The following is a 14965-nucleotide window of genomic DNA, read 5'->3' as shown; positions in this document are numbered from 1 at the left end:
GGCAACCTGATCAGTAGCAAAGTAATATGATAGTTTTGATAGTAGTGACAATAGCAATGGTAACGGTAACAGTGATAGCAGTAATTTTGTAGCAAGTGCAATAGTAATGATAGTAGTAGTAACTTTGAAAGAACAATATAAGATAAATTCGTAGGCATTGGATCGGTGACTTGTTGGATGATATTCATCATATGATAGTCATAACCTAGGGCGGTACGGCACTAGCTCTAGTTCATCAATATAATGTAGGCATGTATTCCGTAAATAGTCATACGTGCTTATGGAAAGAACTTGAATAACATATTTTGTCCTACCCTCCCGTGGCAGCAGGGTCCAATTTGAAACTAAGGGATATCAAGGCCTCCTTTTAATAGATAACCGGAACAAAGCATTAACAAACGGTAAATACATGAACTCCTCAAACGATGGTCATCACAGGGAGTGGTCCCGACCATTGTCACTCTGGGGTTGATGGATCATAACACGTAGTAGGTGACTATAACTTGCAAGATCGGATCTAGAACATGGATATAATGGTCGTAACATAAACAGTTCAGAGCTGAAATCATGGCACCCGGGCCCAAAGTGACAAGCATTAAGCATAGCAAAGTCATAGCAACATCAATCTTAGAACATAGTGGATACTAGGGATCAAGCCCTAACAAAACTAACTAGATTGCATGATGAATCTCATCCAACTCCTTACAGACCAGTGAGCCTACAAAGGAATTACTCACTCCCGGTGGGGAGCATAATGGAATTGGCGATGGAGAAGGGTTGGTGATGACGAAGAACGAATATCTCCCTCTCTAGAGCCCCAAACGGACTCCAGATCTGGCCTCCCGATAAAGAACAAGAGGTGGCGGCAGCTCCGTCTCGTGGATCGCGATAATTCTTTCTCCCTGATTTTTTTCTACAAATATGTGATTTTATAGCGTCAGGGTTGAGGTCTGCGGTGCCACCAGGTGGGGACAACCCACCTGGGCGCGCCAGGAGGGGGATGCCCTAGTGGGTTGTGCCTGCCAAGGTGCCCCCTCCGGTGGATCTTCGCTCCAGAAATTCTGTTTATTGATATAAAAAATCCTTGCAAAGTTTCGTTCCATTCTGAGAACTTTTATTTCTGCACAAAAACAACACCATGGTAGTTCTGCTGAAAACAGCATCAGTCTGGGGTTAGTTTCATTCAAATCATGTGAATTAGAGTCCAAAACAAGAGGAAAAGCGTTAGGAAAAGTAGATACGTTGGAGACGTATCAACTCCCCCAAGCTTAAACCTTTGCTGGTCCTCAAGCAATTCAGGTGATAAACTGAATGTGAAAAAGAAAAGAAAAACTTTTACGAACTCTTCTGCTCTTGTTTGCATAAATAAGCTTAAACAGCACCCAGGTGTTCAGCCAACATTATAACTAACCATGCCGAAAATTACTCTTAAAAATTATATTAACTCATATCAATAATATAATCAACTAGCGAGCAATAATAAAACATCTCAAACAGCAACACGTTGTCAAAACAACCATGATATAATATGACAATAATGGTATCTCGGTAGCCCTTTCTGAGACCATAAAACATAAATGCAGAGCACCTCCAAAGTTCAAACAATGACTAAACATTGTAATTCATGGTAGAAAAGATCCATTCATGATGCACCCAACATTAGCTACACACAATGCATAAGCATGACAGAAGTGCTCTCAGGTTCTGGCGCTTATTTTAGAAGGTGATGACACAACATAAAAGTAAATAGATAGTCCCTTCGCAGAGGGAAGCAGTGATTTGTAGAGGTGCCAGAGCTCAAGTTTTAAAATAGAGGTAAATGATATTTTGAGACATGTACCATTTTTGTTTACTTCACGACCATCAGTTATCAATATCTTCCTTGCTAAGAACGCTAGTGGCGGTTCCCAAGCGATAAAAGTAAAGACTTTGACACCATTGGGAGTTTTTGTTTGATTATTTGTAAGCTTTTTCTGTTTGCAGTTTGGGACTGGGCATCCCTATTGCCGCCCTTTTGTCATGCGATGGCGAATGAATAAACACTTGACCTGAGAATAACCCGCTTAGCATGGAAGATACCAACCAGCTCCTATCGTTCCATGAACGATCTAGGAAAACAAGAAGGATATTTATTAGAAGTTTTTAGAGGTGGCACATGTAAATTTACTTAGGACGGCAGGGTAATACCGCATATAGGTAGGTATGGTGGACTCATCTGGAATAATTTGGGTCTAAGGTTTTTGATGTACAAGCAGAATTCCCACTTAGTACAGGTGAAGGCTAGCAATTAGATTGAGAAGCGGCCAACTAGAGAGCAACAACGGTCATGAACATGCATTATGCATAAGTAACATTGGACACTAGTATGAGTAGGATATGAACACCATGAACATATATATCATAGAGGCTATGTTGGTTTTGATTCAACTACATGCATGAACATGTGCCAAGTCAAGCCACTCGAACATTCATAGGAGGATACCATACCATCATACGATGTCACAATCATTTTAACGCAATGTTGATATCCAAGATAAATCATTATCAACTCCCAGCTACTTATTCATGGCATGAGAAACTATAATCTCTAATTTTCATTGCAAACATGTTTAATCATAATGGCCTAAATCATGGATACTAGGTTGAACATATTTACCAAAACAGAACAAGTCGAGTTCATACCCGTTTCTCTCGGCCACGGCCAGTTCATCGAATATTGTCATTATTGCCTTTCACTTGCACGACCGAACGATGTGAAAATGGTAATAATAGTGCAAGAGTGCCATGGACTAAGCTAGAATCTGCAAACATTTTATTCAACAGGAGAAGACAAGGTAAAATAGGCTCTTTATTAGATCAACATTTATTCAAATGAGAGCCACTCAATATTTTTATCGTGGTATTCTCCTTGGTAAGACTCAAATAAAAAGATAAGAAATTTAGAGAAACACACTGAAATATTTCCATAGTTTTTTGGTTTTCTTGAACAAGCAAATAGAAGGGAAAAGAAAAAACGAGAAAAAATATTTACATGGGAAAGCTCCCAACAAGCAAAACAAGAACAAGGAAATCTTTTTGGGTTTTCTTTTTAATGCTACATATAAGCATGCATAGAAAGTAAATTAACTACAACTATTTTTTTGTTTTTTCTAAGGTATTTAAAACACACAAGAAGAAAGCAAGAAAATAAAATCAAGCATAGATGATACAATGAAAAAGTGTGAACACCGACAACTGGAATGAGATGTGTGAACATGAATGTAATGTCAGTGAGAAACACGTACTCCCCCAAGCTTAGGCTTTTGGCCTAGCTTGGTAATCGATCAGTAGCCTGGATAGTAGTCGGGGTGCTGAGGAGTGGGCATCTATGCATCCCACTGCTGAGGCTCCTCCTCTGTTGCAGCCTGGTCGTTGTCGTAGGCGATGATGTCCGCAGGCATAATTCTATATCCGCCCCTGGCAATAGGATCAAACAAAGCTGGAGCAAGCAAAGGAATAATATGATGAGTCTTCACACTAAAAACCAGGTTATCTGAAATAGGGATGTCAGGAGATTCGATATCAGTAAAATGGTGGTGATCCATGGCTGTGCGATCTAGGTAAACCTTGGTCAGAGGGTAATCATGAAGGCGTATCTCAACATTAAAGTGAGAAGCCAAACGAGTAGCGAAAATCCCACCATGTATTTTACCCTTGGACTTATTAACATGAAGGCGATGTGCCACAATAGCTCCGAAGCTATAAGTGTTGTCATCCTCTAGTGCATGACGTAAAACAGCAAAGTCTGGTGCACTGAGCGCACCTACCTTTGCTCTAGCAAGCAAACACTTTGCAATAAATAGAGAAAACTAATGCAAGGCAGGAAAGTGTATGCTAGTGGAAGTGACGGCCGACAGCCCTCTCTCATCTCCCACTATCAAAGTACGATAAAACGCCTCAAACTCTTCTATCCTAGGCTCAACTAAACTCCCATCAGAAGGAATCATCCATAAGTTACAAAATTCAGTAAGTGGTATCTTACGGGTTTTAGCATATAAATTAAACTTCACCTCAGGTGGATTATTCCTAGGAAAGAAATTAAAACTTTGAACAAAGGTGTTAGTGAGGAGATGACACTGTTCACATTCAGCTGTGATGAAGTCGGCGAGACCGGCATTCAAATATCCTCTAATCAATTCATGATCTCTCCATTCTCATGTATCTAAATCCCCTCAAGTATCTTCTTTCATTTTTCCAATTCTTCCTGGTGAATTGTGCCCTTGCTACTTTCATTTTCAATTCTTACGATGGTTCGTTCACGAATTCTCTTCCTTCGTTATCATATCAATTAATTCGTTGTTTCCAAATCACACCGGTGGTTCCATCAATACCTTCTCAAGTTTGCATTATGTCTCTCCTAATCCTTTCTACGAGAATAAGTAGTATGCCAAATCCGTTGCTTGTCATCAATCTAAATTGGTGAAGGATACGCATAACATAATTCTTATGGTTTCATCCAAGTGATCTAATTTCTTATTTCCAGAGTTGTTCATCATGTCACATTCTCAGTTCGAGATGGTTCATCTTTTCTTTTCCGGAGTTCCAATTTTTCCGCATTATCTCGTTGCGAAAATCCATCTTAATCATCGCAAGGCTTCACTTTGTTTTTTCAACTTCTATTTATTTTTATCAACCTTTTGTTTACCAGAGTTCTTCATGGAGGCTCTACATGGTGGTTCATCAAGGATTTAATTCCTTCTCGAAGTGTTCATCGAGATTCTTTTCAGAGGAGCTCAAGTATTCTTCATCTTACATTCCAAAGTGCAATTCTCTCTATCTTATCTTTTGAGATGGTGTTATATCATTCTTGACAATCTCCCTTCATGGTTCATGATTCACAAGTTGTCCGGAATGACATATTTTAAACCCATCATTTTCAATTCATTCACGAGATCTTTTCAACCCATCAATCTCTTCTTTGGAGTTATCTTGGGTTATATTTCACCTAAAGCTTTCCCTAAGTATTGTTGCTAATTATGGTGCTCATAAATGACCCAAGTTCTTCATTTATCCTCCCGGTGAAATAATTTCTCGTGTCCTTGGTGATTTCAATCCAATCTTTTGTTTCCATAGTGGCAGAAGTTCAGCTCAATTTTGAGAAGTTTTCCATAAGCCCACAACAACCTTATTCTTTTGTTGTTTAATTTTCAACAACTCCGTTCAATACTTCTTTGCAAGGATACTTTCCAAGTTCATTTGTGGCAGAAGTTGTCATTTTCTTCTTCGTCCCTTTATCCCAACAATCGCTTCTATTCGCTCGTTCCAGAGGCATTGTGATGTTGCTCTCTTCAATCCATCATCTTGTTTTGTATAGATCATGTTTTTTCCTCACTTATCCATTTAACCGGAGTGGTGTGTCCTCTTTTCAAGTTATTTTCAACTTATCAAGTTTTCCTACTCTTTTCTATTGGAGTGTTGTCTGAAATCCTTATTATCCCTTTCCACTCTTTCAATAGCTTCGGAGGCAGTGTGTTGTTGATTTCATCAAGTATCCTCTCACCTTGTCAAGTTCATGTTAAATTCCTTCCATTTATAGTCGGAGTGCTATCCAAATTATATCATTCTTAGTCCTTCACTATCTTGTTTTAACCGGAGTGGTTTCAATACCTATCTTGTCACTTAACCTCTTGGTTCTCATTGTATCCCATTTTCCTCTTATCTAACGGAGCGTTCGCAATCTCGTTCATCTCCATTGTATTCTTCTTTCAATTTGTTCAACCTCTCAAGGTTTTTGGTTTCACTCGTTTGTCAAAGAAGCAACTTGTTTTACCTCTTCCTCTCCCATTTCTCCCAGTTGCCATCCTTAGATATCGGGTCGAGATCTCTTGTAAGTGGAGGAGAGTTGTGACGCCCCAAGACCGACACTCCAGAAGACTTCCATATTTTCGTGACCTCCGTGTGTTTCATTTGTGCTTGCTCTATTTATTTTTGCATTGTGTCATGTCATCATGCCAGCATGTCATTTAATTTTTTTTAAACTCAACTAAATAAATTGCATCGATCTTTTGATCTATTTAACCGAGGGAACTCCCATGGGGATTTCTATTTATAACATATCCTCCCAATATATTAGGGAGCTATAATAAATATTCTAACACACTTGCAAAATAATTCCATGTATTTTTTCTACTTCAAGTTTGGTCCTCAAACTTTCCCCATAATTTTTTTCATCACTTTCCCGATCTCCACAAAAATTCCGAACATTTTTGGACTCTCCAAAACTGTTTTCCTAATTCAAAACTTATTTGAATCACATTCAAATATGTTCGAATGCAATCCTTCCAAGCGGTGCCAAATGCATTTTCTTGGAACGAGCTCAATTTTGTGAGTCCAGGAATTTAATCCAAATGTCCAAATTATTTGTCCATCCATTTCTTCTCTCTCCTTTCTTTCTTTGTTTTTTTCTATTATTGCAATAGTTTTAGATGAGAGAGAGAGCAATCAGCCCGGGCCGGCCCATCCTTCCCCCGCAGCCTTTTGGCCCAGGGCCCAGTCGGCCCCTGCCTTCTCAACCCTAGCCACGCTCTCTCCCGATCCCCATCTCTCCCTCTCGTTCTCGAGGCCGTCGCCACACATCGCTCACATGGGAAGCACCCGATCCCCTTGCCTTGCGTCGTCCCCTTCCTCTCGCTCTCTCCCTCACCCCGTAGCGCACACTTCGCTGCCGCTCGTCCCTGCCTCTCCTCTGCCTCTCTGCACCTCCTCACACGCGTCGTGAACACCCCTCAAGGCCAGCATTGCCACCTCCCCGCCATGGCGCCCCGCCGGTTGGCGAGCCCAGGCCGCCGTCGCGCCCCTTCCATCAGCAGCCGGTACCGTGTTTGTGCATCTCTTCTTCCCCATCTTCGGTTGCTCGTGCTACCATGGACGCCGATGTAGGTACCCTGCCCCGCACACACGAACTACCGCCTCTGCTTCGTTGAACCGCACCATGCCATGCCTCCTTCGTGTCTACCTTGGCCTCCTGTTCACGTTGACCGAAAGACCGCAAGAGACCTCTCTATCGCCTATACACATTGTTGGTCAACAAATTGATGCACGCCAAGTACCAGGTCAAGGAGGACCGCCAAGTTCGTCTTTCGCCGTCTCCAAAATCGCCAAGTACCACGATGTTAAGTACCCCTACACACGAATACACCAAGGTGGACTACGCCCGATGATGTGATAAGTACCTGTACCGGTGACTCAAACATCTACGAACCGTGTACAACTACCCTCGCCTAAGGCCATCAAGTGAACACTATCGCCGCCGTGATTTCGACAAGAAAACGTGTACCACGACTACAGCCGATGCCCTGAGGACACCGAGTATGACTACACACGGCGATGTGTCAAGTTCTACTACCGACGACCCCGAACACCTACGGACGTGTACAACTACAATTGCCCGAAGAACCGTGGGTCACAAGACTCATGTACAACTATCGCGAGTACCTCTACCATCGTCGTGTACCACTACTTCCATCTACATCCCTTCGCACCCGAACCGCACACTTCGAAGGTATACCGTCAAGACGACGCCCATGGACGAATGCGTGGGTGATTGTATGAGATGCTCGGGTTTGCACCGTGTCCGAGATGGCTTTGCACGGTCCTCCTCGTTTGCCATGCACCAACACATGGGACACCCGGCAACCGGGATCACTCCCCATCACTCTTGCATGTTAAGCCCATCCACACTTCCTTTTGCACCGGTATCTCCATGAGCTACTGCTACCTCCTGAGCACTGCGTTGGTTTTCCCTTGAAAAGGAAAGGGTGATGCAGCAAAGTAGCGTAAGTATTTCCCTCAGTTTTTGAGAACCAAGGTATCAATCCAGTAGGAGGCTACACGCGAGTCCCTCGCACCTACAAAAAACAAATAAATCCTCGCAACCAACGTGATAAGGGGTTGTCAATCCCTACACGGTCACTTACGAGAGTGAGATCTGATAGATATGATAAGATAATATTTTTTGTATTTTTATGATAAAGATGCAAAGTAAAATAGAAGGCAATGAAAATAACTAAGTGTTGGAAGATTATTATGATGGAAGATAGACCCGGGGGCCATAGGTTTCACTAGTGGCTTCTCTCAAGAACATAAGTATTTTACGATGGGTGAACAAATTACTGTTGAGAAATTGACAGAATTGAGCATAGTTATGAGAATATCTAGGTATGATCATGTATATAGGCATCACGTCCGAGACAAGTAGACCGACTCTTGCCTGCATCTACTATTATTACTCCACACATCGACGGCTATCCAACATGCATCTAGAGTAGTAAGGTCATAAGAACAGAGTAATGCCTTAAGCAAGATGACATGATGTAAAGGGATAAATTCATGCAATATGATAAAAAACATCTTGTTATCCTTGATGGCAACAATACAATACATGCATTGCTGCCCCTACTGTCACTGGGAAAGGACACCGCAAGATTGAACCCAAAGCTAAGCACTTCTCCCATTGCAAGAAAGATCAATCTAGTAGGCCAAACCAAACTGATAATTCTAAGAGACTTGCAAAGATAACCAATCATACATAAAATAATTCAGAGAAGATTCAAATATTGTTCATAGATAAACTTGATCATAAACCCACAGTTCATCGGTCTCAACAAACACACCGCAAAAGAAGATTACATCGAATAGATCTCCACAAGAGAGGGGGAGAACTTTGTATTGAGATCGAAAAAGAGAGAATAAGCCATCTAGCTAATAAGTATGGACCCGAAGGTCTGAGGAACTACTCACACTTCATCGGAGGGGCTATGGTGTTGATATAGAAGCCCTCCGTGATCGATGCCCCTCCGGCGGAGCTCCGGAAAAGGCCCCAAGATGGGATCTCGTGGATACAGAAAGTTGCGGTGGTGGAATTAGGGTTTTGGCTCCATATCTGATCGTTTGGGGGTACGTAGGTATATATAGGAGGAAGGTGTACGTCGGTGGAGCAACAGGGGGCCCACGAGGGTGGAGGGCGCGCCTGGGGGGTAGGCGCGCCCCCTACCTCGTGGCTTCCCTGTTGGTTGCTTGACGTAGGGTCCAAGTCTCCTGGATCATGTTCGTTCCGAAAATCACGTTCCCGAAGGTTTCATTTCGTTTGGACTCCGTTTGATATTCTTTTTCCGCGGAACTCTGAAATAGGCAAAAAACCAACAATTTTGGGCTGGGCCTCCGGTTAATAGGTTAGTCCCAAAAATAATATAAAAGTGAATAATAAAGCCCAATAATGTCCAAAACATAAGATAATATAGCATGGAGCAATCAAAAATTATAGATACGTTGGAGACGTATCAGCTACCGAATCATCGGAATGTTGCTGTGGCATCATTTCCGTTTCGCCGCTGTGGCACCATTTCCGTCGTAGCTGTCGTGGCACCCCTTTTGTTTCCTCCATGGTGACAAAATGCTTCATAACATGCTCATGTCAACATTTTCATAAAATTTCATAAAACTTGTATATGTCATTCGCATCATGATAACCACATTTAAATGTTTAAAATTGTTGTTGTGTCAAATTGCTAAATGACATGTGGGGATTTTCCGGAATTATTGTTTGATGTTTCCGGCCTCATTTGAAATTGCCTAAATAGTTAGTTTACTTACGCCTCACCTCTTGCCATGTTAAGAACATTTAAACTTGTTGAGTAGCTTAAACGAGAGCAAACTAAATAATGTAATGTGGTGTTTCGTCAATATGCAACTCGTTGCATATTGAGCTCCACTTAACTTGTAGTTTTGTTTGTGCACTTTGTCATGCCATGCCTCTTTAAACCGGACATGCATCATACTTGATTGTGCATCCACTACTAGGAAAAGGCCTACTAGTGGCGCACCTATTTTGCCTACTAATGGCGCACTACAAGTGTGCCACTAGTATCATGCCATTTGTATTTTTTACTAATGGCGCACCATGTAGTGCGCCATTAGTATAGCCCACGGTGCGCCATTAGTATGCCTCCCAGGGGGGCATATTTACCCATGTGCTTTGGCATACTAATGGTGCACTAGTGGATGATGCGCCATTAGAGTCTTTTTTGTAGTGCGCCATTAGTGTGTTGAGTGGTGCGCCACTAGTATGAATATTAGGGATTTTTTTTCTTTTATGATATTTGCACAGGTTACAAAACATATTACTGCACATAATATAGAGAGCACAACATATAAACAACAGATTTATCGAATACAATAGAAGATTAGTCTCTGAATACAATTCATCATATTAGTCTCCGAATTTAAAATACCGAACAAAGTTAGAACATTACAAGTCTCGAAACCGTGAGTAGCGAGTTTGTCTTCACATTACAAGTCGATATCGATCATCTAAACTACCATCACATAGAAGAGAGCTGCGGTCATCACGATGAGCATCATCGCGATGAAACTGGTCTTCATCCGCTTCCTCCAACTGTCCCTCCTCTCTCCCGCTAGATAGAGCGTATATCTAACTTCCGCCTCTGCCCTAGTGGTGTACCCTTTGTAACTGTTACCGCTGAAACGGTGAACCTGTCTCGGACACTCCTCCCAGTCGTCGTGGACTCTGGGAACCTTACCCTTGTACACGACATACGATGGCATCTCTATGCACTAGCCAAACAAAATGTTAGTAACAATTCACAAACAATACATAAGCAATATATAAGTTTGCAACAAAAGGATCGGAAGAGAAAAGCAACACATTAGTAGCACGATTCATGGTCTTACTAATAAATAGCATCGATTACATATAAGTTGAACGACTGTCCAAACCAAAGAGACATACAAGTTCATTAAAGTTTAATTACAACATGAGCAAATCGATGTTTCAGAACTACACATAGCATCACTGCTTTCGACTCGACTCAGGGACCAGAGCGTGGATGAAGCCGCTGTCTCTCGTGATGGTCATGAAATCACGGGCATTGTTAGCCTGCATTTGTAGCGTTGTGTCTATCTCACTATTGGACGGTTGATATCTGAGGTAGAACTGCCCCGAGGTACGAAGGACATCTTGATGGATGATTTCTGCAAACTCCGACTGGATGCGAAAGAATTCTTGTCTGATGTCCGCGTCCTGGATTGCCGACAATCTTGCAGCCCAATCTTTGAGATTATTTGGTAGAAGGTGATTATGGTCCCGTACGATCGCCCGCATGTGATGGAGGGCGTAGTAGGCATACTTATGACTGCCAGGCAGCTACTTGACGCAGGGGAACGTCGTAGTGTGGGCGAATACGTGCTTGCCATACCTACGAACTGGCCTGGTGAAGGTGCCTCCAGATCTGGCATAGCCGGGGAGAACATCATCAAGAACATTCTTGATATTTGTGTAGTCTTTCTTTGACTGACGGTCTGAGTCGAAATATGTTGCCATGGAATATTTCGGGCTTCAGAGGATGAGTGTGCAATGTGTGTCACCGCACAAAACATGGAATGTTAGAAAAAAAGAATGATCAAAATCTAAGAAATCATATGTTACGGGGTGGTGAGGGGATGACTTACTCAGGAAAGTAAGGCAAGAGGAAGTTATCCTTATCTGGGTTTGCCAGAATGATGCCTTCGAGGTAAGAACTCGCGACTTGCCGGTCCCCAGCACTGCCCAAGATCTTGGCACGCATGTAGAAGGGGTCGACTATCACGATGTCCGGGGTCTTGTCTCTAATGATCCGCATCTCCATACTCAGCGAAAATAGCCGAACGAAGGTGTAGTGCAGCGGATGAAGGTTAAACATAGCGAAGATGTCATCAAACCGCAGGACGATCGTACCCCCGATGGTGTTATCCACAAAGCCATTGCCCTCTGGCACCTTGGCCACGAAAACCGGGTATGCCACATCATTCTCGGAGAGACGCCGCTTCTCCAAAGAAAGAACACTGTCATGCAGACTCCGCATAGCACCGGTTGCAGCATTGAGCAGATTAGTCGGTAGCATCGGCCTACCTGCCACATGCACCCTCCTCGAGATATCCTTAGGTGAAGGTGGACCGTCCTGAGCACGGATCGTACTCGGTGCCGGCTGGCTAGCACCCTTGTTACTCTTTCTTTTCCGTCCCTTCTTCTTCTGCTGTAATGGGATCGAGTTCTGCTCACAGACCGCCTTCTTGAGTGTGTTGGGGCTGATAATATTTGGCACCTCGGCTATCTGAGGCTCGGTGAAGGCGGCAGCTGGAGGCGTCTCCTGAGAACTGAATGCCAGACGACGCGTGTTGCAATTTGGTTTCACCGCGGTACCAGCATGATCGCGGTCATCTTTTTCAGGGTTGAGTTCTTGAGAAGGAGGCCCGAAGAATTCGTCACCGTACCCATGTTCGGCAAAGTACTTATTGATGTTGGTAAATGTACCGTCGTTGTTGTCATTGTCGTCCAGATCCTGTGCCATATGCATGTTCGGATCCTATGCCATAGGGATGTCCGGCATGTCCGGTTGTGTTGCGGCGGTCTTGCCATGGCTTGGCGCCGGCACGAGTGGCGGTGTTGTCTGTGGGGTGGTGTCCCTCGCCCCAAACGAATCCGGCTCTTCGGCCAAAGCAGGGGCCAGCTTACGCAGGCGTTGAGGGTCATCACATCATCTTCATCGGCCCCAGCGGGTCGAATCGGAGGTAACAACTCGTCGCAGCCTGGCAGCACCCGAACCAGTTCAACCCTATACACGGTGGGTGGCATCAGATTACCTTGGAACACGGGGTTGCCCGGTTGAGCGATTCTGCCCTTGGCGACATCGATCAACTCGCTGCCCATGAAGTGCAGGAGAGTGCATGGAACGTCGGCGGCACCCTGCGAAAACATGTAGGGTGTCAGGGATGCCCAGTCCAAGGCAAGGATATGAAGTCATCGGCTGAGAGGCTTAATTAGTTATCGTGATGGCGTCGAGCTCGGCTAATGTCGAGGCACCGCCAACGGCGGGCGTGCAACTGACGAAGGGGCCGCTTGCTGCCGAGGTGTCGGCCGTCGTACACCTAGGTGCATTAAGCTCCAATGCCCGTGCCGGCGTCGGAGACACCAATACCGCCTCCGCTGGTGACACCAATGGCGCCGCCTGCGCATTGTGCGAGTTGCTGGCCGTGAAGCTGGGAACCGGGGGCGGCCCCTGTTGGCTGCCCGCAATCCACGTCGTCAGCCCCTGAATCAAGGTAGGCACAATGGCGGTGAGCGTCGATCCCAGTTTTTGTTGCACTTGCTCTTGGACAATCTCCAGAATCCGTGCCACTTGTGCCTTTAGTTCTTGAACCTCGCGCGACTGGCTTTTCGAGCTGGTCTTTCTCTCCTTTCGCCCACCAGCGTTATAGTATGACGACCATTTTGTGGACAAGCCTTTGTCAGCCACACGACCAGCTGACGACGACTTACTGAGCTTATCCTTGTTTTTCATTATGTTCAACGCCCTATTTAGAGTGCTGTCCCAAGGGGTGCTCTGAGACGACCCCGCGCTACTGCTTTTAGTCTCCTGCGGAAGGAATGTGAACCATTTAGAAATTTGGCTTCATTAATTAGAATGCAACCATATGGAGCTAATTACACGGGGGTGTATTCCTTACCAGAACAAGCTCAAGAGCCCTGGTCTTCGAATCCGTGGTAAGCTCCTTTGTTACCGGGTCCTCATTATACCGGGCCCTGAGATAGTTCCTGGTCTGCTTGTCACGGTATTTCTCGAAGCGGGGCGGTAGGACTTGCTCGGCACGCTCCGCGTCCTCCTTGGACCATATAGGCTCCGCCACTCTGTAACTGCGGGGACCGAGTTTGTGTTCCCCTAAATTCAACTCCCGCATTTGTTTCCCCCACTGACTTGATTCGGAGGTTGCGCTGCTCTCGCGCTTGATCTTGAAATCCTTGTAGTCATCTTTGCTGATCGAAGGATTTTTCGCCTTGATCTTCTCATAACTATCACCGTTGTCAATCATTCTCTTCACCGCGCTTCTCCAAGTAGACAGGGCCATGCTCATCGTCGTGAGGGCGGCACTGTTCACTTTATTCCCTGAGAGGCGTGTGTTTACAAAGTCAGTGGGGAACTTGTATCGTTCGTGCAGCTTTGTGAAGAGGAGGTTGCACAAATTGCCTCGGTCCTTATGCCTTAGGTTCTCGGTGTTGATCGAGATGGTGCTCCGGAGAATGCACCCGAGCTGAAGTGAGTACCCCTTGACTAATTCTTTGGGCGCCGTTGGATGCCCGTCGGAGTTCACTTGAGTAAATTCCTCCTTGACGGTGCGGAGCACGTTCGGGCGCCGGTCCTTCCGTTGCCTCTTTGGTTGGCTGCCATCTATGTGTGCGCTGCCATCAACAGTGGTGGCATCCTCGGCGGCACCATCAGTGGTGTCATCCCCGACGCCACTAGGGGTTGTGTAGTCAGGATCGGTGTCTTCCCCGGCGTCCTCATAGCGGTGAGGTTCTTCCTCCATCTCCTGGGACAGCTCCCAGAATTGCTTGCCCAAACCGCCGGCCTCATCGTTGTGGGCCATGTTTCGCTCTAAATAGGAAAAAAATTTGGTCAAAAAGTTGGTTATTGTCAAGGAACAAGATCATGGTCTCATCATTTAGGGTTTGTCGAACATGAGGCATCCTAAAAGATAAGCTTTCATCATTTAAGGTTTATCGACGCTGAGGCACCCTAAAAGCCTAAGCTTTCATCATTTAGGTTTTTATCGACACCGAGGCACCCTAAAAGCCAAGGTTTTATAATTTAGGGTTTGTCGACACCGAGGCATCCTAAAAGCTAAGCTGGGACGGAGAATTCTAATTTGGGTCTAATCACTTGGCTCTATTGCCACCTATGGTTTAATGCAGCAAGAATAAAGGGGCAGTTTATCCTACTTAATTAAGTACTAAGATACCCCAGACCATGCATTAGTCACAAGTTCCCCATATGTCCTATTTTTAGCAAAGTCATGCTAAAATTCACAGAAAATTTCAACATGACCTTTGCTGAAAATAGGACATATGGAGTACCCGAATTTGCCGGAACGGAAG

The 14965-nt window shown here is 44.5% G+C and overlaps 1 protein-coding gene across 1 annotated transcript; it reads right to left on the bottom strand.

The window, feature by feature from the left end:
- Window positions 1-3365: 3365 nt before the first annotated feature.
- On the bottom strand, window positions 3366-14457 carry LOC147991049 (uncharacterized). Its single transcript, XM_087538509.1, has 2 exons — window positions 13737-14457; window positions 3366-3532 (listed from the first exon to the last, which is right to left on the bottom strand). Exons 1-2 carry the CDS (start codon window positions 14455-14457, stop codon window positions 3366-3368), a joined length of 888 nt encoding a protein of 295 aa, XP_087394635.1.
- Window positions 14458-14965: the final 508 nt, after the last annotated feature.

The sequence above is a fragment of the Triticum urartu genome, chromosome 1A (genome assembly GCF_056163025.1).
Source record: "Triticum urartu cultivar PI428250 chromosome 1A, HENAU_Tu73, whole genome shotgun sequence".
Lineage (NCBI taxonomy): Eukaryota > Viridiplantae > Streptophyta > Magnoliopsida > Poales > Poaceae > Triticum > Triticum urartu.
Note: the sequence above shows the minus strand (reverse complement) of the source record. Positions and strands in the feature narration are given on the sequence as shown.